Source organism: Balaenoptera physalus (genome assembly GCF_965194825.1).
Source record: "Balaenoptera physalus genome assembly, chromosome: 21".
Lineage (NCBI taxonomy): Eukaryota > Metazoa > Chordata > Mammalia > Artiodactyla > Balaenopteridae > Balaenoptera > Balaenoptera physalus.
The window spans coordinates 30,923,416-30,948,976 of NC_138902.1; the positions used below are offsets into that span (position 1 = coordinate 30,923,416).

The following is a 25,561-nucleotide window of genomic DNA, read 5'->3' on the forward strand; positions in this document are numbered from 1 at the left end:
TAGGTGTTTTCCGTTCTTCTGCTGCAAGTCGGGGACTCTGGCGTGCCGCGGGCCCCCCTGGAGAGAAGAATGGCCAGCGAGGTACTGGGGTGCGCTGGGTGGGGCCTCGGCTTCTGGTTCACGGTTCGAGGGAGGGCAGCACCTTGGCAAACTAGGTCTGGAGGATGCAGAGCAGCTTAGAGAATTAATCCAGTCAGTTCCAGTGGTCTCTGTCTGCAGCCTGTTGGCCTCCAGCAACTTTCCGAGGAGAGACGAACGGACGGCGTGGTTTCCCTGCGCTCAGAGAAGGCGAGGCTGCGAGGTGGGCTGCCTCCTCGCCCTCCACTCCGGGTCTCCTTTCAGTAACAAATGAGATGGGGTCCAGAGAAGGAGAGACAGTGGTGGCTGTTAGTTGGAGAGAGACAGGCAACTGAGCGCTTTCCCTGTCTGGAGGAAAACTTCAGCAGGGCGCTGTTCTCAGGGCAAGACCAAGTTGGAGGCGCTCATATCAGCCCACACAGGGACAATATCAGTAATCTGGATTCCTAGGTTTCCAGGCATTTTGAATAAATATTTTCCAAAGCTGGAGCCTGGCTTAGAAATCATCATCTACAACTCAAACTACAAAGAAAATGTGTCAGATAGTTTCGTTTACCTGATGGAGAACCATCCTCAGCCTAATAACTCTGAATACTTGACCATCAAAGTCAAGCTTTCCTTACTTAGTATTCTCTAAAGTATTGTCTAATTAAGAAGAAAGAAAATGGATACTTCAGGATCTGTCATCAGTAAATTTCTAGTTGGTCTAGTTGATTTTTTTTCCAACATGTGTTTGTCTTGACAGAAAATTATTATTATTTCAATTTTCACATATAAAGCCCATTAAACCTAATTTTAAAACATAAACTTTCAGAATATTTATACCTTTACTATGCTTTATTTTGTTCCTTACTGCTTATACTACATTTTATAAATGTATACTTTATAATCTGATATCCTCACATAGGCTTTGAACAAGGTAATACTTTTTAAATTCTGTTCTACTTACGAGTTCTAAGAACGAATGGCTTTTTAAAATATCTCAAAACATGTATCCATGGAACAGACGCATATCATGGAACATTTCAAGCTTTGTTTTCCATTTTTTGAAAACATATAAACATATCTGACATGTGTTTTCATATGAGACATGAAAACTTAACATACCCCAAAAATGTTCCTAAGTAAATTAGGCAGAAAATGGTTCAGTGACCTGGGCCAAGCAATGCCTTTTATGGATTTACCAAAGGAAACAGTCTCCATTTTCTCTACGAAGAAATATTTTTAAAGTTTCTGAAGTATGGTGTTCATTTGTTTATATTAAATGAAATAAGCTTTTGAATCCTTACAAAGGATAAACCATATTTATATTAAACCTTAAAGGAATAATTTTGTCACAAAAATCCTGTCAGTGATTTATAAAAGAAATATCTCGCTATTACTGTGGAACATGTCAATATGATTAATCTTATGTTTGATATGTTGAGTTGTTTGATATGTTGAGTGTTTATTTCAAAGCAGAACTTAACATTTTGCAGTTGACTGCAGGAGCTATCGGTAAATATATTTGATCTGATGACAGTTATTGTTTGGGAAGCCAATTCCGTTTGAATTTTTAACTCATAACTAATTTGTATCACTCATATTGACACTTGGTTCAATGACACTGCACGAACACATATGATTATTTCATTTGACTACGGCTTTTCTCTTTAATTAATTTAACTCAAGGAGAGCAGGTGAACTAAACTGTTTTGTATTCCAAGTGTACCCAAAGCCATTCACATAAATAGATTCTTGTTGAATAAATGAAAACATATTCACATGAACTTTTTTGCCTTAGTGAACACCTAATTGAGAGTATTTCCACTGAAATTATAAGAATATTAAAAATCATTTGGAAAAAAGACTAAAAAATATTACACAAACATAATTATCAGTGTTGTAATTAGGTAGTAGAATAATCCTATTAATATTTTTATACTGTGTTAAAAGGTAGTGAATGAGGCTGTGTGTGTGTTAGTATACTCTTTTGCCTGCTATGCACTCTTCTAAGCCCTATATATGCACTCACTTAAATCTCACAATAATCCTATCGGAGTAGTAGTAGTAATATCCCTTTCTGCAGATGAGGAGAGTGAGGCTTCAAGAGATTCATTAACCTGTCGATGACCACAAATGGCAGGAGAGAATTTGATGCAGGTCGACCTGCCTCCAAAGCCTGCATCCTGAAGCCCACACACGTGAAAGATTCTGCTTATTGTACAGATATTTCCAAACAGGTGTTTTGTGCCATGCAACTCATCACCTGGTCCTATTGATGCTACATCTTTAAGATCTAACACTTTCCTTTTTTTCTACCACTGTCCCCAGGCAAGATTTCCTAATTTCACACCTAGCTGTTGTCTCCCCTCTCCAATTCACCCTGCATATTCTTACCAGCCATCTTTGAGATGGTTGCTGGTTGCTCCTATCTTCCCCATTCTTAAAAATCCTTCAGTGGCATCCACAGTTTATAGAGAATAAAATGTGTGGTCTTCAGCACGAAATTCACGGCTTTCACCCTCTCTCCCAGCTCAAGTTTTCAAGTTCATTTCCTCCCTCTCTTCCTCCTCTCTCCTTTCCTCCTCTCACTCCATAAATAGGTAGTGGTGCCCATACTCCGGAGCACTTATGATTTCTGTAACATGGCTTTGCTCCTGCTATCATTTTTCTCCAGAATTCCCTTCCCCACCCACTCCACTGTCCTCTGTGCCTGTGGAAACCCATTCAAATACCACTCCTCCAGCCTTCTTCCAGTAGTCATCATTTCATCCATTTAATTACTGTAGCTCTTGACCTACAACCTCTCCTTATAACATGCCTTGTACCACAGATGGTTGAGTACATCTGTATCCCACAGATTGAATGCTCCCCCCTCAGGGCAACAACTGGCAAATTTGGCAGCTGTTCAGTGCCAAGCACAGTGTCTAGTACCTCATACAGGTCACAGAATACAAATAGACACAATATGAGTGAATACATTGTTCACTTTTGACATAAATTTATTTTCATAATAGGTGCAAACTGTGTCCTCAGAAGTATTCCACAATAAAGAAAAAGGAGAACTGTTTTATTGTTAATTGATTTGTCTGTTTTACATAAGTTCTTAAGCATACAAAGAAGGAAAATGCCAATGCCTGCACTTAACACCACAAAAAGTCCCATGAATGAGATACAGTCCTCAAGTCAATTAAATCACTTTTTGTCCTACAAGCAGTGCCCTCCCCTCCCTTCCTCACACTCTGCAAAATCAGATTATAGAAATGCTCCTTCGACAGTGGTCCTCTGCTCCACCCTCTGCTGGGGGCAGGGTTTACAAAGTAATTCTCTCCATCAGCTGAAATTACAATTCACAAAATTAGGACAAAGGGTCCCCACCCTACAATTGTTTACCATCCAATTAATCAGCTGGGTGAAACTTTGTATCATAAAAAACATTAGCAGTAAGGTAAATCAAACACCAGACAATCTCAAAAAATTTTTTGAGCCGTTGGTTGTGATACGATTTGTAGGAAAGCAGTTTCTAGGCAAGGGTGGGCTCTACTTCGTGCAATATGAATTTAAGTTTCGGATGTTCAGCATGCAGCAGGGAGTTGCTATTGCAAACACCATATACAACTGGCCTAGACATTTCACAGAATAAAGTTTAAGGTTCACATCTCTAAGCGAGCAGCTGTTTTTTTTTTCTGGCAAGAAGGTTCTAAGGAGTCTCTTTCTTTCTTAAATGTTTGGACCACCCAGAAGGTGGATCTACTATCACAGCGAAGTTACAGATAGTTTGTTTTCATAAATGGTCCAATTTGGAATAAAGCACAAGCTTCTTTTGTGTACACAATGTAAAACTACTGTACACATCTCATGCCACTATGTCCCTTCCCACTCAGTTCCTCTTTCCTCCTTTCTATACAGACCACACCCCGGATCAAGATCTCTGTAACCGAGAATGCTATATATGGACTTGGGTACCAACATAGAAAATGTTAGTGTATTCTTAAGTTTTGTAGGCTTTAACACTGAATAGTACTTTAATATAAACTATATTTGAAATTTGAACTTTTAGAAAGAAATGTTTACAGTTGAATACAGTCTTTTTCCAGGTAGCCCTCGGTATCCTTGAGGGATTGGTTCCAGGACACCCACTCCTCTATGCCCCCAACCCCCCCTCCAATGATACCAAAACCCCAGGATGCTCAAGTCTCTTATATAAAATGGTATTTGCATATAACCTAGGTACATCCTCCCCTATACTTTAAATCATCTCTAGATTATTTCTAATACCTAACACAATGTAAATGCTATGTAAATATAGTTGCCAGCATGTGGCAAATTCAAGTTTTGCTTTTTGGAACTTCCTGGAATTTTTTTCAAATATTTTCAACCCTCGGTTGGTTGAATCCTGGATGCGGAACCCACGGATTCAGAGGGGTGACTGTACTTAATTGTGTTTTGACAAAGACGTGTCTGCATGGAAGCACTGGTTCATCTGTTCCCAACATTCATACATCCCACAAGTACCTACTAAGCGCAGAAGGTATTGTATGTGGAAGGCACTGTGCGGGATACAGTCATCACTTAATGGGCTTCTACTCCCCTGAGAAGTTCATGTATCAGCAGAAGAGACATGAACACAAACAACCATGATACAACTTGTCCAGGATTCCATGAAAAAAGTATGGCCAAAGAGATGGGCGGAGCCAGGGGAGACAGAGTACCTGCAGGGGTGGCATTTGGGGATAGTGGAGGAGCTTGAGCTAAAGAGTTAGACAGACCCACGAGGAATTTCAAATTTTCACTGGATGTGTGACACTAAGCAAGTTCCTTCTACTTTCTGAGCAACAGTTTTCTCATCTTAAAAGATACCAATACCAACAGTATAACAACACCATAATAGTTCTCACCTGTGGCTTCACATTAGCCTCGCCCAGATAAGTGGAAAATACCCATGCCCAGGTGCTACTTGCAGAGATTCTGATTGAACTAGAAATGTAGACTGCAGCCAGGTGCTGGAGGGCTTTTGATGCCAGGTGAGGTACTGAAGTTTATTTGTAGGCAATGGAGAACAACTGAACAATGGGATTTCTCATTATTTAGATCCACGCCCCACAGGACAGCCCTTCCGTATACACTTGTTTTGCTCCATAACTATTTCAACCATTTTTATTCTTAATACAGAAATCCCACCAGGGCGATATTCTGGACTTCCCTCATGTTTCCCACAGTTAATAGGACATTGATAGATGCTTGACCTGTGATTTAAGTTAGTTTTTTCCAAATAAACCCAAGTAATAGGTTGATGTGAAAAACAGAAATCATCTAAGGGACTTGTTAAAAACACAAATTCCCTAGTTCCTCTGCTACAGCTTCTGTTTCGTGATTCCAGGCATCTGGATTGGACTGGAATATTTGTGTTAAGCAAAGACGCTCGATGATCCTTCTAATCAGACAAGTTAGAAAACATGTGCTAAGTGACTGCCAGCAGTACTATGTCCAAGGATCTCTCGAATGCTTTTGACATTTGAGACCCTAATGAAACTGAAAAATAAAGAATCCACTGAAAAACTCTTTGCCTCATTTTAGCTCTCTCTTCTCATCATTTGGGAAAATGTTAAAAATAAACTGTGAGCAATAATACAAAGTAATATAAATAAACTGCAAAGAAATAATATAAAGTCATGCTGGAAAATAATACATTCTTATGATTAAACAGATAGTTTAACTTACTAAAACCAGGCCAGTTTAGTGGCCATTTGCTGATCACTAGCGTCGCTGAACTCAAGAACTAAGAAGTGAAGGATCGTGTTTTCTCCTTGTCTCTCATCCATTTCTCTACAGATTCTTTTCTTTCTTATCAACTCCTAACGTGGAGGTCCCAGGACATCAATCGCCAGGTTGAACGCAAAGTCAGAAGTTGGTTCTGGCATCACTATCGACCACTTTTCCTATTTAACTAATGAAACCGCTGGTGACATAGCTGTACAACTGCTCCCACCTTAGTGAGAAGCCACAGGTTCTCTGAAAAAGAGAAGCAGCCTTCTTTGTCCAGCCTATCTTAGAGTTGTAATGGTGAGAGTTATTAGAAAGAGCTTTGCAAATGTAATATTTTGCATAAATATAAAATAGTTATTAACTTCCATATTAACGTTGTTAATAACATTTAGTAATATTCAGTATCTAAGTTCAGCACCCCAGATATCTCCGTTTAAAATTTATATAGACAGATACACACAACCCTACCTTCCACTCATCTGAACCAGAGCTAAGAAATAATGTTAGGCTCTTCTAAACCTAGATCGAGTATTATATATAAACCAAATTAAAGTATATTAGAAAAGCTAGGTGAGGTTTTAAAAGCAAACACACTGAGCCATGCTTTCTCATGTTTTAACTCAAAGAAAAGCATTTTGGTCTTAGAAGTTTAAAAATAGATGGTACTGATTTTGATGAACTATAGCTGGAGAAAATTAAAAGTTTGAGGTTATTTTTAGTCCTACAAGTCACATTGGGGATGGAAACTTTTATTCTTCTAACAGTTCTGAGTGTGGGAGAATTTGTAAATGGAAAAACATCTATGAAATGCCTCCAAAAAGCTGAGATGTAATAATCTCCAGTTGTCCTCACCCAGCCCCCATCATCTGTCCCTTCTGGAAATTATCATGATTGCTACAGTGAGGTGATCACAGACATGAAATGAGTACAATAAACATTTTAGTGATGAGACTGAAGATCTAGGACCCATGAGAATTTGTCATTTTAGCAATTTTATTCATTTATATGAATCTTGGATCTCTCTTAGAGCCACAAAGTTAAATCGAATCGATGACTAGATGAAGCAAAGAGACAAAAAATGAATTAATGACTGATCCTCAAGTTAAACGTTAGGAATGATCTAGTTTATTCCTGGAGCAGTTTGAGCTTTAAGTCAAGTTCTACATATTATTCTGATCTAAACAGTGGGAACTTGCAAAAGGAACAATGATAGGTTGACATTAATAGCCATAATCTTTGGGTATATAAGGACTAGTTATTTTTGTTTCACAAGTTCTGATTTAAATGTCCATTTCATTCATTTTTCAAGTAATTATTCATCAATTCCAAACACTGAGTATACACTGTGAAGCATTAGGAATATACATAATATTATAGACATCCTCAAGAACTTCCAGTTGGGAAAACAGACACTACACAAGTAAATAACAAACATGAAAGTACAAACTGTCTTCATAAAGGAAAACAACAGGGTGTAACAGTGGAGAATGATGGGGAGGGGGCTGGAGAAACTACGTCAGACGTCTGGGGAGGTCTCTCTGAGAACATGACATTTAAGCGTAAACCAAAAGGAGGAGAAGAAGCAACCGGGTGAAGAGTCGGGGGAAGCATTTCAGGAGCAAGTTAACAGTGTGCACAAAGCCCAGAAGAGGGTGCAAGCTTGGCCTGTTTGAGGAATTAAAAGGAAATCGGACTAGCTGTAGAGCAGTGGATTGGGAGGGGCGGGGGAGTGAGAATGGTGTGAGATGATGTTAGAGAAGTAGGCAGGGTGAGACCGGGTGAGGACTATTAGGCAGTTGTAAATAGTTGGGATTTACCCAGAAAAACTGGGAGTAGGTATAGCCATCAAAACAATCATCGCCTTTAACTGTATACTCAACATGTTTTTGTTGAAATAATTTGAAATATCTGAAATAATTTCAGACTTGCCACTTTCTAAACATTTAACAACCATATTTTTCTCATATCATTTCCCCCCATATCATTCCCCGCCTCCCCTCCAAAAAAGAAACCCATGTGGATTTCTCATAGACAGCATAAGGTTAGATCTTGCTTCTTTTTTTTTTTTTTTTTACCTAGTTTGACAAACTCTGTTAAAAAACAGAACGTGATGTGTTTTTAGGCCATTTATATATAATGTAATTACTGGTATGGTTTAATTAAAAGCTACCATCTTGTTAGTTGTTTCCTATTTGTTCCATCTATTCTTCATTCATGGAGAAGAGACTGTGAGTAGATACAAACTTCTCTTGTGTCTGTGGTTCCCACGGGTTCTAGACTCTCAATGCTTAACTCATACTTGGCCTTTAGCAATTTGTTCATAATTTTAGCTAAACTCTTCTTAACAACTAGTACATTTGGCCCCATCTTCCTCCATGCTCTGGTACAGGTGAGCCCATGCTTGTCTTTCCTTGGAGACTCCCGTCTTTCCTTAGATTCCAAGCTAGTTGGTTGCCCTGCAACTTCAGCTCTCTGAAGAGTCCACAAAAAGTCATAATTTTGCATATTATCTGGCTTCTTCTTGTTCATACAAGAGTGATTCTCTTTCCAGCTTTCTATATCCCAGGTACATTATAGGGATGCTCAAGTAGTTTCAGTTCAAATATTAAGGCTCCCCAGATGTAGTAACGTTCTATTCCCAAATAGAGAGTTCTGGGTGACAAAAAAATCCTAAGAAACAAATTATTTTCTTTAAAGCAAAGAAAATATGATCCAAACAAGGAGTTATGGAAGATGTTTTAAAAGAGAATCAGAGATGTCATGATGGAGGAAATGTGGTTAGTAAGAAACAAAATTATTTCACATAATGGGAAAATAGAGATAGCACAACTGATCAGTTAAGAGTTATTTTAAGTGAGATTTAATATGTCCTGCCCAGTGAAGCATTTAAAATGTTACCAAGGTGCAATGTAAACGTCGGGCACAAAACTCAAGATGCTGCAGGGTGTTGATTTTAAATGTGCGATGATTTCTTCCAGATTACTCCAGGAAGCAAGGCGGCAGCTGCCAACCTGTGTCCCGGAGATGTCATCCTGGCTATTGATGGCTTCGGTACTGAGTCCATGACTCATGCTGATGCCCAGGACAGGATTAAAGCAGCAGCGCACCAGCTGTGTCTCAAAATTGACAGGTGCTCTTTAATTAATGGTGTTAAAATTTGATCTGTTTTGCAGAAGAACCTGAACCAGAACTATAAATGATTTCATCTTCCCAGTGAGAAGGAGTATATCAGGACACAGAATTTTGACTGGCTTTTTTTTAATGTATCAGCCACTTTGGTCTGTTCTGCACTGAAGTCAGTCAATCTAGTAGCTGTTAACAAAGGATTTCTAAAAAGAATCCTCTGGAATGTGAGAATAATGAAAGAGGCTAAAAGAACTTTTTTCCTGTACTAACGCAGTTAGTTGACCATGAAAATAGAACCATTTAAGGTATTGGCCACATAAACACTGAACAGCATGTCTAGTTATACTGCTGTTCTAAACATGGTAGAGAACATGGAGTGGAATTTAGAGATGCTCCTAAAAGAATCTCGTGCTTGCCAAGATGTGATCATGTTAAAATTTGGTTGCTAATATCCTGTATGCTATTGGCTGTTTTGTACTGAATTCAGCCCAGAAGAATCCCACAAGGTATGAGAGGGTACGTGTACATGAAGGTTTTAGACAATGAGACATTTCTGACCAAAAACAACATTAGGAAATTGATCTATTGCCATCAGACTCGTGATCTGAAACTGAATTGTGAAAATAATGATTTGTTATAGTGGTTGTTAGCATGTGTGTTTATCCTCTTGCTGTTGTATTCACAATTTTCCCTGCTGTGGTCCAAAAGGCACAATCAGTCGCCAATCTGCCATTTCACAAGGTGAAATCGACTCTTTCCCTATCTATGCATAACCTGTGTTCCTGCCAAGCACATAGTCCCGTAGGAGCCACATGATCCCAAGTAGATACATGAGAAGCGTTGGACAAAGCACATTTCCTTGATGCCAACAGCAAATCCACCTGACAAATCATTCACTGCCTCCTGTGGTGCCCCAGGTAGGACAGGAAGGAAGTTGAGGAGATCTAGGGATCTAGTCTGTCCTGTGGTCATCTGCAGGGTGTGATTCTCCAGAATCTCCCTGTCCTGTACTGCTTCCCACATGCACTGGAGACCCACTTTCTCCAGACCCTGTACAATGTCCTCGCCTTAGTTCAGGTTGCTACAATCAAATCCCATAGGCTGGGTGGCTTAAGCCACAAACATTTCCTTCTCACAGTTATGGAGGCTGGAAGTCCAAGGTCAGGGAGCCAGCACGGTCGGGTTCTCGGTGAGAGCCCGCTTTCTGGTCATGTCCTCACATGGCCTTCTTTGGTGCATTCACACAGAGAGGGAAGAGATCTCATGCCTCTTCTTTTCATAAGGTCATTAATCCCACCATGAGAGCCCTACTCTAATGATTTAATCCAACCCTAATACCTCCCAAAGACCCCACCTCCAAAGGCCATCACACTGGGGATTAGGATTTCAACATTTGAACCTGGGGTGTGGGGCGAGGACACAAGCATTCAGTCCGTAGCAGTCCTCCAAGCAATTTTGATCCATTCAAGTCTTCCCAGAAGTACACTAAAAACATAAGACTAATTCAATAAGACAATGCAGGATAATGAGCAAGGAATACTGCTTTTGCTCAAAGTACCAAGGGTTGTTAGTATTTTCAGAAACATAGGAAATTAAAGTATACTAAAACTAGAAGTACCATTAGAATTTGGGGTTTACAAACGTTGTTTTATTTACAGGGCGGAAACTCGCTTATGGTCTCCACAGGTAACTGAAGATGGAAAGGCTCATCCTTTCAAAATCAACTTAGAATCAGAACCACAGGTATGAATTTTGGAGTAAATAATGTTCACATTATGTTTCCTTTTAAATGATGTGGATACGTTCCAAGAGGGAAAAGTGGCAAATATTGAAAAAACTGGAATAAGCCACCTGATGAAGTGGTTGTCTTTACTCTCTGAGATTAATTTATATTAACTGTGTCTTCTTACATCAAGAAAAAAAGAGAAGTATGCCTAGGCAAACACCTTGTTAAAAGACAAATATGTTCTCATCAGGAAAAAGTCAGCTTTATCTATGTATAGTCCACTTATTTTTTCATTTTTTATGATGGACATCTGCCAAATGACCATGAGGTAATCCAAGAAATTTAAGATGTTAACACAAAGCAAAACAAAAATAGGGTCAACCATTTGAAACAGGTGTCTCTAATCTAATAGTTACTGTGAACTTCAATTCCTCAAGGTCTTCACCCAGCTCTTATGTTACATCCTTCTTTAATTATCAGTTCTGGCATTCTATAATTAAGTTTACTCTAGGAGAAGAGTTTTGCATTATGTAATCATGATGATATGCTGCCTGGGCTGCTGAATTACAAAAGATAAAGGATTTTCCCTTCAGGCAACTCTATATAATGAGCTAAATTAATCTAATAATCTGATGCTTATCTGACTATGTCTACTTTCAAAACCCCCAAAAAACTGCAATTAAACCAACCCTCAATTGTGCTATATGGGAAATGTCATCAAGAAAAGGATTTTAGAACCTCTGCTTGGTCAGAAGCTCCCCAAGTTTAATGAGACAGAGACATATAAATCGAATATCCCTTTTTAAACAAGTATCCCTACTAAACTGATTAGATATTCCCAAAGTGTAGTTTTTCTATATATCTAATGAAAACGAACTGAAAGTATATTTATAATCTATGCTTCAGCAAGATATCCCCTTTCAGGACCATCAACTCCTGAATTTGTCCTTCAAGTTTTCCATTTACCCCCAAAAGCCCCCATTCATTTTACTCTTGGTAAAAACATGGAGAGTCCATATGTACATGTGTCTCATAGAGCTTCTAAAGATTTAAATAAAATAATATAGAAAAAGAACTTGGCACAGTGAAGTGCTCTCAGGGATGTTCAGTTAAGTGTATGCTCTCATTATCGTTGGGCATGGCACCCCTCCCTCCAGCCTGTGATCAGAAGGCCTCCTGGCCTTTCTTGACAGTGAGATAGAAGGCGGCACGAGCTTCCTGGAGACCAGGAATGTCTTCCTCATCACTATCCAAGGGTCATTACAAATTACTTTGGATTAAAACCTTATTTTCAGTTAAAATAAAACCCCCACCCCAACCCCAGGAGAAAAAAACATACTAAGTAGTTTAACTTTTAGAGGGAATGAGTTTATTAGATTCTTGTCCTAGACTTTTGATTGGAGGGAAGGTAGAGCCTGAGCCTAAAAATCACTAAAAGCAAAAGGAGGAGAAAACAGGCCCCAAAGGGAGTGAGCAGGATATGGAATATTCATGAAGGCGGAACCGGTGTGTCTGTTCTCCTTACTCTGAGTCCCCCAGGCATGGCACACAGCAGGCGCTCACTAAATAGCTGACAAGTGAATGAAAGGAACTGGAGGCCCTAAAGATAAACTTCATTCGAACACCGCAGTCCTGGGAACCAACTCTCAGACTGGTGTTCTACTGCCACCCCCAGGGGCTGCACGCGAGGCAAAGAAATCATGAAAGCTGAGGGGGATGTTTAGGCCAGGTAAGAGTGCCGCTCTTCAGGGTAGGTGAGTAAAAGGTAAAATGGACGAGACAGGTGATCCATGTGGTGAGAAGCGCTCTGCATGCTGATGGTGGCTTACCCCAGCATCCAAGGTGGGGGGGCGAATAATGTCTCTAATCGACATCTTCCTGATAGAAGAAAGGCTGCAAGAAGGAATAAGAACAAAGTTCTCCAGGCAGAGCTGCCCCTGTCGACAGCCCTTGGCAGGAATGCCCGAGCCTACCTGCCTCCTGCAGCCCTCATCAGCTCATCACTTAGAGGCAACACATGAGAAAGAGATCATGTGGTGCTTTAAAAAACAGAAAAGGGAAATTTAAGGCTCACGTACACGCATATATTGACCTCCCCAATCTCTCATCATCACTAGGACAAACCGCACAGAATTCTGAGTTTCCTTTTTCCATAGAGAGCAGCGGTCCCCAACCTTTTTGGCACCAGGGACCAGTTTCATGGAAGACAATTTTTCCACGGACGGCAGGGGCGGGGGAGGTTGAGGGGGTAATGCGAGCGATGGGGAGCGGCAGATGGAGCTTTGCTCGCACGTCCGCCGCTCACCTCCTGCTGTGCCGCAGACAGGTACTGGTCGGCGGCCTGGGGACTGGGGACCCCTGATATAGAGTACACATCCAAAATTGTACTGCACCCTTTTGCACATTTCCATTCACAATTTCTCCTAATTTTTGAAACCCGCTTTCATCAGTACGAGATGCTAAGATGTGGGACCAACTACACATGTTTGACCAAAGTACCAAATCTCCAGTGATCCCTGATCATGTTGCAGCGCCCTCTCTAGCATGTGGGTGACTCAGCAAGTATGTATTTTATTAAGCATGGGGTGAGCTTAGAGCACACGATTGGAGCCTGTGCTTTGCTAACATCTCTCCAGAATTGGAGTTTTCAAGGCAATTGTCTGAGCTTTACTCTAGAAGAGGCCCCTTTTGCAGATCTAGGAGTATTAATTTATGGCTATGGTTGTTCTAAGAATTAATTTTAAAAGATAATCCAAATTTTAAATACTCTGGCCTTTTGTCAATCATTTATTAGCCCATGTGTCCTGAATTTTGGGGTCAGACAGTATGGATATTTATGATACTGCAAAGGGGGAAAAGATAAAGAATGAGATAGGTTTAAAAAACAAAAAGGTGAAGATTGGGTTAAGGGCTACAGAAGTCAGTCAGATGGAGCTTTTGAACATTCCATTAGTTTGAGTCATGACTAATTTCTTACTTGCACCCTCTCCAAGAGGTGGGTGTTTGAAGGGCTCAGAGATAAGGACCATTTCAGTTCTTCCCCTAAAGGACCAAAATATTCCTACTCCTTACGAACCTCAGGCCAGATTTATGCATGACCAGTTCACATAACTTGGCACTTTAGGACCTTCCCCACAAAATATAGCTAAATTTCAGCATAACCTCTCCTATCTGAAAATCCTATAGCACAAACTAGAACAAAATGCACTGATAAATATCAAACGGTGAATTTAACTTGTAGACTGAGACTGGAGAAAGGCTAAACTGTGGTTATGTTTGTATTCTTTTTTTTTTTTTTTTTAATTAATACAAAGCTATGCAAAGAGATGTCTTTTCTTTCTACAAATAAAGCAACCCCTTCTGGACAACAAAGATGTGTCAGTCTGAAAAACAAATACCGTTAAATCTTTAAAATGCCATCGTATATGAGGGGATTCCCTGGCACTCCAGTGGTTAGGACTCCGCACTCTCACAGCAGAGGGCCCACGTTCAATCCCTGGTCAGGAAACTAGGACCCCACAAGCCACGCGGTGCAGCCAAAAAAATAAATAAATAAAATAAAGTAAAATAAAATAAAATGTCATCTTATATGAATAGTAAAATGCTGTTGAGCGATACAATATTTGAGCTCTTGTTTCTCAACCCAAGTCGAACTTCTATTGTAAGTTATCCGACCTTTGCTATTGGACTTAAATACTATTTTTCACTTTAAAAGCAATATATAGTCATTGGGGAAAAAAACCCATTACATCCTACCATCCGAGTACAGCCACAAATAATAAAATGTTAGTGTATTTTTTCCAGTTTTTTTTCCCCTAGGAATAGGTTTAGGCTTTGGGGACTTTTTCTGACACAGTTATAGTAATAATGATACAAAATTTTAATATCTAGATTTTTTCATGTTTCCGTGCTATTATTAAATAGCTAAATTTTGGTTTTATGAATTCAGACTCGAATCTTAGGCTTAAAAGAAACTTTAGAGGTTGTTTAGATCGACCCCCGGCCATTGGATAAACTCCTTCCAGACAGTCCTGAACATGGCCTATGAGCAGGTGCATTTTTCTATACAACACATTGCTCTAGAGAAAAGGTATGTGCTAGAGTTCTCTGTCCTTCTTCAAAGCTTATATTCTCCAATAAAACATTGCCCTCATCTTTGTTTAATATTCGCTGAACAATTCAAACTTATAATGCAGTTACCACAAGGCAGGAAAGATGCTTTTCCGAAATAAAAATGCTGTTTTCTAATTGAGAAAGGACTGCATCCTTTCCATAAAAGATTTGATAATACAGACATACTATATGCACAATCAAGTGGGGTATGGTTGAAATTGTCATATTTTCATGAAATAACTTTATTCTACAATGTTTTCATAACTGGATGGCAGCCTACACAAATTTTCATAAAATCCCCATTTCCCCAAACTCTTCCCCAATGAGATATGGGGAACACTTGAAACAGATCACTGAAGAGAAAATAATTATAAGGGTGGCTTTATTTTTCATTTAAGGGGTGAGCATGAGGAGGGGGGCAGGGGTTGTTCATAAATTCCAAACATGATTAAATATCATCATTTACTCAGTGTGGCTTGATCAAATATATGATCACTTGACATAGCTTCCCTCATTTCACAGGCATTTTTTTCTTATAAATAAATAGATCTGTATATCATCACACATGTATCAAACATGTTGTATCTGTTGGAGCTGGTTATTGTCTCAGTTCTCAGACCAAATGTTTATCCAAGTAAGAAACTGAAAGGTGAACTGTCTTTGAATGACATCATTGCTGAGGTCATTTCAAGGACGTGGGAGATTGCTGTCAAGAGGTGCATATTCTCCCAATGGCAGCGGATCTCTGTCAAGTTACTTAGCTTTGATTCTGGCAGCTCTAGCATTCCATTCATTCAGAATATTACTCCTTAATATGAGCTCCTAACATTTAAAATAATATTTAAAAATCTAATTAACTGCAATGATTACTTGTTGAATTCTTAAGACATAAGAATCATTTAGATGCTTTTGTCTGAGTAGAATAAACACAAGAGCTGGACTCTATTAACTGCTACATAATTTTTTTAACTAGTATTTTCCATTACTAATGATTTTCCAGGAAAATATAAAAAGGAATTAAAGTGGAATAGCAAACTTCCCGTTGGTTTTGTCTTTTGATTCTGTGTGACCATCAACAATGATGTAAGACTTGGATAGACTGTTGCTTCTCTGTGCTGTATTTAAATGTTTTGTTTACCTTTAGTGTATACACTTCATTGTGCTTTTTTTGGAATGACTCCAGCAGCCCATAAACTAATGCTTTGCAAAACCTAAACACAAATGTTTGAAGCCTGTATTAGAAACACTTCCTTTTATGATCTGAGTGGAAAATAGAGTTTTACTGTTTTATTTTTACAAATTACACTTTTGTGACTTTTGCGATATGTAACTAAAACTGAAAATGGCAAAGAAAAAGCTTGGAGCTAATTAACTTATGTGCTGCTTTTTGGAAGTACTACTAGAGACTATTATTGCACAAATATTTTCAGAGAAGATGCCTCATTTATAGGACAGTTGCCAACCATGTTTATTTATAATTTTAAGACAGAAGAAATAAGGGCAGAGATTTTTTTCCCCCATAAAGCCATCACATTATTTTATCTAATTTTTGTAAATTCAATTCTATATAACAAGATCTTTAAGGCATATCACTCTCAGCTTAAAAAAAAACAAACGCTAAATTCCACAAAGCTTGATTCCTTCAGTACTTCCTGATTCACTCTTTTAATTAACCTGAGAGATTTATAGTCCACCGAAGCTAAATTAGGCAATTAGCCTTCTGTCTTCTTTCATATCTAAAAGAGGAGCAAAGGCTTGAATCATGGCCATTGTCATTACTTACGATTATTTGCCATTCACTTTTTTCATGCCATAATAACAGCTAATCATAATGGTTAATCATAAAACACAGCCACTCCAAATTCATTATTAAATCAGCCAAAGCAATCAGATTGTACCAGTATATAAATGTTCACACACGTTTTCACATGTTCTGGGATTCAGCATTTTTCTAAAGCCATATTTGGTTGTTTCAGTCATTCTGCTATCTAATATCAGCAGCTACATTGTCACCGAACCAACTTCTAGGCAGTGAGTCATTATTCTGGAGATAAAAAAACTGAATCAATAAGATATTAGTCAATTCAATCATACTATAGAATCACAGGCTTTGTATTCAACTCAGACCTTCTTTTCAAGTTCAGGAGGCTGTTAAATTTTGCTGCCCAATGTTGATGAGAGAAAAGCTCCTCTTTACCACATCACAGATTTTCAGGTACCATGAGATTTGGGGCAGCTGGAGTCAAAGACTCTGCAGGGCTAGTATTTGAAGCTGCACCCCATTTGCCTTGTCATAACTATTTTTTAAGTGGGCTTTGCCAACAGGCCTAGATGGGGGAATAGGGAGTGTGTGTGACAACTGCCTGCTCTGGAGAACCAAAAGGAAGTGGTGTGCTGCTTGGGTCTCTAAAGGAAGTCATTGGTGTTTTCTGGAATCACCACGCAAAATTGTGGTTCCACCCCTAAGAAAGGAATACAATCTCTTTTCTTAAAAGCACCATCCCACACCTTACTCATCTACAATGACAAGAAAAAAAAAATGACACGAATATTACAAGACCTTTTTATTCTTTTAATCAAAACAGTCTCCAGTAACCATTTCAAATAATCATAAATGTTTGTACTGTTTGAGATCTGTGTGAAACACTGGTGGCACAGTCAAAAGTAAAGGAAGTTGATGTGAATGTGTGAGCAAAAATATTGTAAAGACTGATCTTACTACTTCTGCCAAATGAAAAGATTTGGAAAGAGAATCAGCTTGTGTGTATTTCAGCATTCCCTTCTGGTTTTCTTCTGTTGCTTAGAAGAAAAAAAAAGTTTAATGAACTTTACAAAATTATAAATCTGTATAAAAATTGGAAAACGTGATTCCTACATTAGAAGACAGTAATACAGAGTTTCAGATCATTCAGGCATGTTTCACACCCAGAGTTTAGGACTGAAGTTTGGTCCTTTTCCCAAAGCAATGAAGTGAAAATTCTTTTGTGAATCATATAAATTAGCTATCTCTAAATTGCTGACATAAGTCTTTCTGGGACTAGAGTAAACATGGACCCACAACATGAAATCATCACAATAGAAAGGGAGGGTTTTCTATAAATGTTATTCCTGCTTTCATAAGCAAAGTCTTTTAATTCCTATTATTTTTTCTAAATTTAAGGTTATATCTTAATGCAAATTAAGAATTTTGTTTGTTGTAGGAATTAAGAAAAAAACAGGAAAAAAAAGTTGGATTAGTTATGATTCAGTACAGTTATTCATAAATGCTCACTCCCTTTCTGATTGTTTTATTCTCCCATTTTCTAAAATGGGGGAGATTTTAAGATATTACTAGAAGAGAAAGCACATGTAAGTTCTACTTAAGAAAATGTTAAGTAGAATAATTTTTCTAAGCCAAAAATCTCACTTCCGACGCATAATTTCTGGATTCAAATGAGTCTTATGAGAATTTCTTAAAAGCTCTAGATGTAGAAGTCAGTAGGGAGCAGACAAGAGGTATAATATTCGAATTATTTTATAATATTTCAAATAAGGTCAGTTCCTTTGCACCTGAACATTTGGTGGGTGATTACAGCACATGTAAAGTTCACGGCGAATGCAGTCCTCCTTTAACCTGGCCATTAATCTCGCAGTGGTAAAGAAACCTTGATTAACAAGAGCGATGCTGTTGATTTGCGCGTTAACGGCTTTGTTGTGCATTCTGTGGCTCTGTGTATTTTGTCTGCCATTGTACAGGAGTTCAAACCCATTGGTGCCGGGTACAACAGAAGGGCCCAGCCTTTTGTTGCAGCAGCAAACATTGATGACAAAAGACAGGTAGTGAGCGCTTCCTATAACTCACCCATTGGGCTCTATTCAACCAGCAATATACAAGATGCGCTTCACGGGCAGCTGCGGGGGCTCATTCCTAGCTCACCTCAAAAGTAAGTACTCCACTTGGTTTCTGCCCACCATGTTCTTAATGGTGATAGTAAGGCTTCTCTTCCTTTCAAAAGTCCAGCTCTTGCTGTTTTATTTTTACTTTCCTGAAGGCACGATCAGATTTTTATCTTAAAGACAAGCATCTAGAACATGGTTCTAATGTTCTGGAGTCCAATCTGCCAGTTCCCGAACATTTAGTGAATAGATGGTTAAAAGGAAGAAATCGCTCTGGTTCCATCATCACCCTTCTTAGTCATGTCAATATTTGGTGGTAAATAATCCTTTCTGTACGATTATTGTTCAGTTAATTTTATCTAAATATATATATATATATATATTAGTCTTCCACTGAGGGACTTTTTTAACCCTTTGTTTTTACAGGATGTGAACTACTTTGAACACAAGCACAATATTCGGCCCAAACCTTTCATAATCCCAGGCCGAAGCAGGTCATAAAGCTTTAAGATTGTGAAGTTTGGAGTGCATGCATCTTTAATAAATCCTACTAATCACCAAGACACATAACTCTTAGGTGTTTGGAATGACTTTTCTCATTTTGAAGCTTATTTCAAAAGCAAAAGAAACAAATTCACTTAGCAGAGAAGAGAGTAAATACTGACCAGATTATAGAGCTGTGAAATATTATGCAATCGCTGTGTGTATTTATAACTGATACCCCTGCTGTTCTGAGGATCCCGTCCAGAACACAGTGACCTTTTGAGGCAGGCAGACATACCCTATCCCAGGGCAGGAAGGCCCAGTCAGCAGGAACAAAAATGAAAACCAGCCCCCGGTCAGGAGTAAGGAAGCAGGTGAGGCAAACGTGGAAAGGCTGGTGTAGCTTTCCATGTTTGACAGTCTCTGATCATCCCATCTCAGCACCTAATTCTCATTGCACCATCAGAGCCCAGTGGGTAATGCCACTCATTCTAGCTCTTACATAAAAATAAATTTGCGTTCTTATGGATACTTGCAAAGGAAGAGAAGCCACTTGAAAAGGAACTTTTCCACTTGGGGAAAATAAGTATAAAGAAAGAAAGAGCTGGAGGCAGAGAGATTTACTGGGTTACCCTCATGGGTAACTGTGCACACAGTGGAATAAAAATGAGCAAGATCTCTTCTTGTCTGTCAGTCAGAGAAACAGATCATCTTCAGATGATCCTTCTCAAATCTTCTCTAGAAATTGAATTCCAACCTACGAGGAAAGAAATTAATGCCCTGTCTTGCCACATCAGGAAATAGTGACTTCGGGAAACCTCAAACCCATTCCTCTGACCTCAGCTACATCAATCAGCCCAGAGGAAGGAAGTTGGGGGTTAGGCTGGATCAATCCTAACAGGTTAGGATCATTGAATAATGATCTACATCAGGTGTCACTAATAGGGGTCCACGGGTGGAGTCAATTCACAATGTTTTATTTAACCCTCCCGTTTTTAAAAATACTGAATTTAAGTTTAAGATGGAACATCTACTCTCTATCTTGCCAAAATGCCCATCACGCCTAAGCGTATGATACCTGGCCCATTTTCATATACGTGTGACCCCCCTGGCCCCTGGAGACATCTGAGTTTATGATGCCTGCTGTGGATGGTCAGTCATCACTTGATATATGATTTCCGTGTGCAGACCTTTCTATAAGCTACAGTCAGGGCCAGAGGATTACCTCAAAATAAGTCAGACAATTTTGTGGTATCAGACTCAGAAAGAAGGAGTGGAGCAAAAGAGCAGGAGAAAGATACTAAAAAGGCAATGACTACCAAATACATCTGCCCCCACTACATATTATATCCCCAGCACCTGGAAAAGGGGCTGGGACAGAGTACATGCTCAACAAATGTTCATTAGATAGAGGAACAAAAGCCCAAGAGTACCTAATCAGACTTCCTGAGTAGCAAGAAGAATCAGGAGCTGTTGCCCTTCCCTCATACTGGCAACTCTGAACAATCCTTTTTTTGCTTCCTTCATATTCCATTTTCCTCTGTATCTTTTCTCTATTTCTCCACATTAAACAGCTTCCCAACCCCACTCTAAATAACATTAAAAAAACTGGATTAAAAGTTAAAATGCTCTTTTACTATTGAATAAATATATACATAATTATACATCTTCCCAGAGAAGCAGAGTAAAGTGGATACACTTGCATTCTTTTGAGCTTAGCATAATGGTAAGCTCACTAACTTGAGCTATAGGTCTCCATGAGGCTCAAATAAAATGATACATTAGAGTAACACAGATCTTGCTTTTGCTGAAGACCAATAACATTTAATTTTATAAAAATTCAGGGAAGGTCAAGGCGATTCAGGTATGTAATGCCCTTCTTTTACATTTTCATTTAATTCAAACATGGTGATAATAATAAGCCACTCATAATTTTGTCATTGTAAGCTGGTGCCTTTCAATCTAGCTAAATTTGGAAGAGGGGAGTGGAAAAACAGAGATGAGAGGATCTGCTTAAAAAATAGGTATCAGTACATAAACCTTAAAAAAATTATAAAAATGCTTCTATTATCCTTCCTTTCTTCCTGTGCCCCCTCAATATTTGCTCTAGCTTCTCAATTTCTTGTTCTTACCAAATGATTCTTCATCAAGGTGGAATTTTGAGTGACTACTTACCAAGCAATAACTACACCATTAATAAACAACTTTTGAATCAGAAGTAAGTTGGAGATGCTAATATATTCATTTCCCTGGGTCTTACTATTAGTTAGGGTTCTTTCAATGATTTCATCATAACTGAAGCATATTAAAAGACCAGCATTTTCATATGAAAATATGTAAATGTTTAAAGCCACAGCTATCATTAAAAATACATACAAGGCTAGATCCAAATGATAAAATACAATCTGGTGAGTGGTTTTTGGACAAGTCACTTCCAGAAGCATGTCCCCAAAAGTCTATATACATACCAGGGAAATTAGTTCTCTGTCTAATGATCTATCCAGGTGTATGATAGTAATTGAGTGTATCATCAGCCTTACAGGTTGCCAAGCCAGTAAGTCAATGTCAAGAAATCTCAATGGTATCTACCTTTCCAGGTCACAGAAATAGGTCATGGTGACCCATGATGATCTCCACCGTGACTAGAGTCCATGAAAACTGTTTTATTTAAAGCATCAGTTCAAGAGCTCTTTTAAAATTGTCCCAGAAATTTATAAAAAGATAATTGTTTTTTGCTTAGGGTTTATTTCCTATCTATTCAATAGACATGGGACCCTAAATAGAATGATAAAGAAACTAGGAAATAGAAGACACAATCTCTGCTTAAATAAAGTTATATACACAAGCATGCATGTATATAAAAACACTAATAACAGAAAAAAATGTAATACTAATTACAACTGTAAAATAAGGTATATCCATAAGTTCTGAGTTGACCATAGTTTACCTCTCCACAATCTAGCACCATGCCTGGCACACAGTAAGGTCGAGTAGTTATAAATCCTTGTTCAAAAGGTTCACTATTTTGAGCCCAAGTCTCCCAATATTGAAACTCAGTGTTTCAAATCCCTAAATTACAATTTAATAAACTTCATTATACTGAGGTCAAATCAATACGATCCTGACTAAACTGCACTGTAACTGAAATGTTATTTCTATTCTTTTACCAACGGAAGTCAATTTCAGCATAGTGTTGAGCCTATGAAAATGGTGAATAAACCATTTGACATTTTTGTATGTGATCAACGAATTTACTGATTGAGATTCAAACAAGTTCTCAGTAGTTGGGAAGTGAAGGAGCAAGTTCATATATACCTGCCCCATTCAGTCTTTGCAGGTGGTTGACCTGGATAACACAACACACAAAAAAATTTTAATTCATCTAGTGACATGGGTTGCCCAGACTAACAAGGCTGCAGCATTGATGAAGCCAATAAAATCAATGCCCAATATATGCTTTTGATTTTTGCTCTCTGAATGGGGCTGAGGTTGGCATTAGTAGCCCTAGAGAGTAAATGCAGGTATGCGGCCATACTTGAGCCCTCAGAGAACACTGATTTTCAGGTAAACACACCATATAAATTGTTCTCTGCCTTCAGTTTACAGCAACACTAACCTGCAGGCATGACTGAAGTTCACATTAATATTACTATTTCTTTTAGCTTTGTCTTAAATGACTGTGCTTAAAAAAAACAATATATTCCATTTTCTCAAAAAATGCATTTCTCATGCTGCACTTAAAATGCACGTAGAAAAATGGCTTTTTAGTCATTGGCATCAGTTATGACTAACCTCCTATCCATAGAAAATTCTACTCATAGAGAATAAGAAATTTCTGTAGTTGTCCTTAAAATTGCATGACTGGCCTTTCTGATGTTTTAATAATGAGTTGCCTTAATTTGTCTTTAAAAGGAAATGAGAACTATGCATGGAAATATATGCGTGCTTCCAAAATTTTAAAAGAAATAGCTATGTATGAAAGAAATATATATATCTTAGCTCTAAGTAGCATTCACAGAGTTTGAGATCACCTTATTTCCCCTCTAATCATTCATTTCAAGGTGACAGGCATTTATTGGCTGTTTCCAGAGCCTATATCAAATCACCGAACAATTTTTTAAAGTGTAGTCTTCACAAAATTAAAGAATGAAAGTAGAAAAAGTTAAAATAGTAACAGTAAAATATTTACAAAATAGTCTTAAAACATAATCTCTATCACATAACCTACAAGTTGCCAATTACTATTCAATTAAGGCCCAACTGCATTTCTGAAAATACTTCTTATTTTGAAATGTTTAACCTAAATATCTGATTGGATCTTCATGCTGCATATTCATATTACTATTTGTGAAGGATCATTCATTAATATTTTAGTTTTAAAAACTGCAGCTCAGAAATGTAAAAGGATGTCCTGCTAATGTAATTTCCCTGAGCCACTTCCTTTATGCACAGCTCTTTTTACATGAAACCTTCGCCTCGTAGAACATATTGTCTAGTAGAACAGAGCCAAACAATGCAATATCACCTGTACCTTTTAATTTTGTTAAACGTTTTTCAATCATGAATTTTTAAATGTCTTCCCCTTTGAAAATAACTTCTAGCCAGAAATAAATATTTCTTTTTCATTTGATTTAATTCACTTCTTACTTTTAACCTCTCTGTACTTGTTCTCTGTGTTCTCCTGTCTGGATTTTCTGGTTCCTGTGTCATCTCTGTGTAACGTGGTCATTAACACAGTGGATGCAGTACTCCGTCCGGTATTGACGGTGGCAGTGGACGTAGCACCCCTTCTTCTGTCAGTACTCTTAGTACTATTTGCCCAGGTGACTTGAAAGTTGCTGCTAAGATGGCCCCTAACATTCCTTTGGAAATGGAACTTCCTGGTGTGAAGATTATACATGCTCAGTTTAATACACCTATGCAGTTGTACTCAGATGACAATATTATGGAAACACTTCAGGGTCAGGTTTCAACAGCTCTAGGTGAAACACCCTCAATGAGGTAATATGAGTCTTTTTGAACCATCGGCATATTAACTAAACCCATGGGCAATGTCAGCTTTACTGGTGTCTTGTAACACTGTCTTATCATTGAAAGAAAGCTTTGTGAAAAGCTTTCAAGAAAAAATATACGGATTTTTTTCCGTATAAATAAATAAATCTAAGGATTTATTGCAGATATCTAGGCCTAATGATAAGGGCGATTTGAAAAATTAACCAAGTAGAGTTTTATGTGACAGATCACAATAAACTGAAATCATGGAAGGACCAAACGTATATGTCTTTTGAAAAACTACAGTATAGTTTACGAATGTCTGGTACAATACTTCTCAAAAGTGATTTATAATCTGGGATAATCTATGTTTCTCCTTGGGGGGTCAAAAACTGGGAAAGGGATGGGAGGTTCAGAGAAGTTTTAAAAGAGATGATACCTCTTTTCTCTTCTAATGGCATCTTGTGGAGAGTTAATTATTTCTCATTTAAAATTTTTGCCATGAATAAGGGTTTATAAGTGAATATCTCAAGCTACTGCTATAGATATTTAATTTCCATTGATCTCTATTTTGACTAATTTCTTCTTTATTATGCATATTTGTTCAAAGTACTTTTGCTATCAAGCATTTTCAATTAAAAATATTTATTATAAGATAAAATCTTATTACTTCTTTCAATATTATAGAGCCATTATAAAGTATGATAATGCTTATGAGTGCTATGTAACAATATCCCAAAGATAACTCTTCGGATGAATACAATGTGATAATAATACCATAATGTATTTCAAAGCCATTTGCAAGGAGTTTCAGATATATAAGATGATTATTTCCAAATATGATACTGGTAATAAAAATATGTGCAAATAGCAACTACCTTTTCTAGATAATGCAATTAAATGACATAAAATAATAAAGCATCTCAGTGCCTGACATGTATTTTTATTGTTCATCATGAATATATCTGTAGAAAGTTTATTAAAATAAAGCTTGTATCATTTTTGTAAATGAATTATAATGTGGCTATTTAGTAGCCAACAAAGCTGACTTCTCTGTGAAAGCTGCTACATTATGCACTTTCAAACACTGACAAGTTGAATTTCTTCAATTTACAAGAAAAACGATACCTTTGCTGTCTACAGGAGTTAACAAAACTAAACCATACACTGTTGGTTTAATATCAGAAACGAATCTGAATTTTACTGACCTCTTTATGACTGAGAATAATCAAACCGGGCTCACTCGTGCACTTTCTATCACGTGTATGTTGTCTTTTTTTTTCTGAGAAAGGTTAATTTTGTTCACATTATAATTATATATCCATCAGACACAAGCATTATTTTTTAAATTACTATTTCCTAACAATCACATTTTAGTTGCCCTCCAAAGGATTTTGCCACATGGAGAAATGCTGATGT

At 37.9% G+C, this 25,561-nt stretch overlaps 2 protein-coding genes across 12 annotated transcripts in view; one reads left to right on the plus strand and one right to left on the minus strand.

Moving 5' to 3' along the window:
• Positions 1 to 25,561, minus strand: part of CFAP96 (cilia and flagella associated protein 96) — a 183,967-nt gene that overhangs the window by 78,790 nt on the left and 79,616 nt on the right. The window contains exon 6 of one of the 6 annotated variants that reach the window (XM_082444854.1): positions 9 to 8,478. The exons of the other annotated variants lie outside the window; for them this stretch is intronic. Within the exon in view, the coding sequence (XP_082300980.1) occupies positions 8,425 to 8,478 (54 nt within the window). The 3' untranslated portion in view covers positions 9 to 8,424. Of the gene's footprint in view, positions 1 to 8; positions 8,479 to 25,561 lie in introns of those variants that run through there. 6 annotated transcript variants of the gene reach the window in all.
• The window catches only part of PDLIM3 (PDZ and LIM domain 3), a 30,977-nt gene that overhangs the window by 199 nt on the left and 5,217 nt on the right, over positions 1 to 25,561 (plus strand). For 2 of the 6 annotated variants that reach the window (XM_082444834.1, XM_082444836.1), the window contains exons 2-5: positions 8,805 to 8,956; positions 10,611 to 10,695; positions 19,094 to 19,161; positions 23,888 to 24,151. In XM_082444834.1, coding sequence (XP_082300960.1) covers positions 8,805 to 8,956; positions 10,611 to 10,695; positions 19,094 to 19,161; positions 23,888 to 24,151 — 569 coding nt within the window. Of the gene's footprint in view, positions 1 to 8,804; positions 8,957 to 10,610; positions 10,696 to 18,526; positions 18,715 to 19,093; positions 19,162 to 23,887; positions 24,152 to 25,561 lie in introns of all 6 variants that reach the window. The other 4 variants (XM_082444835.1, XM_082444838.1, XM_082444837.1 and 1 more) reach the window with 2 other exon arrangements.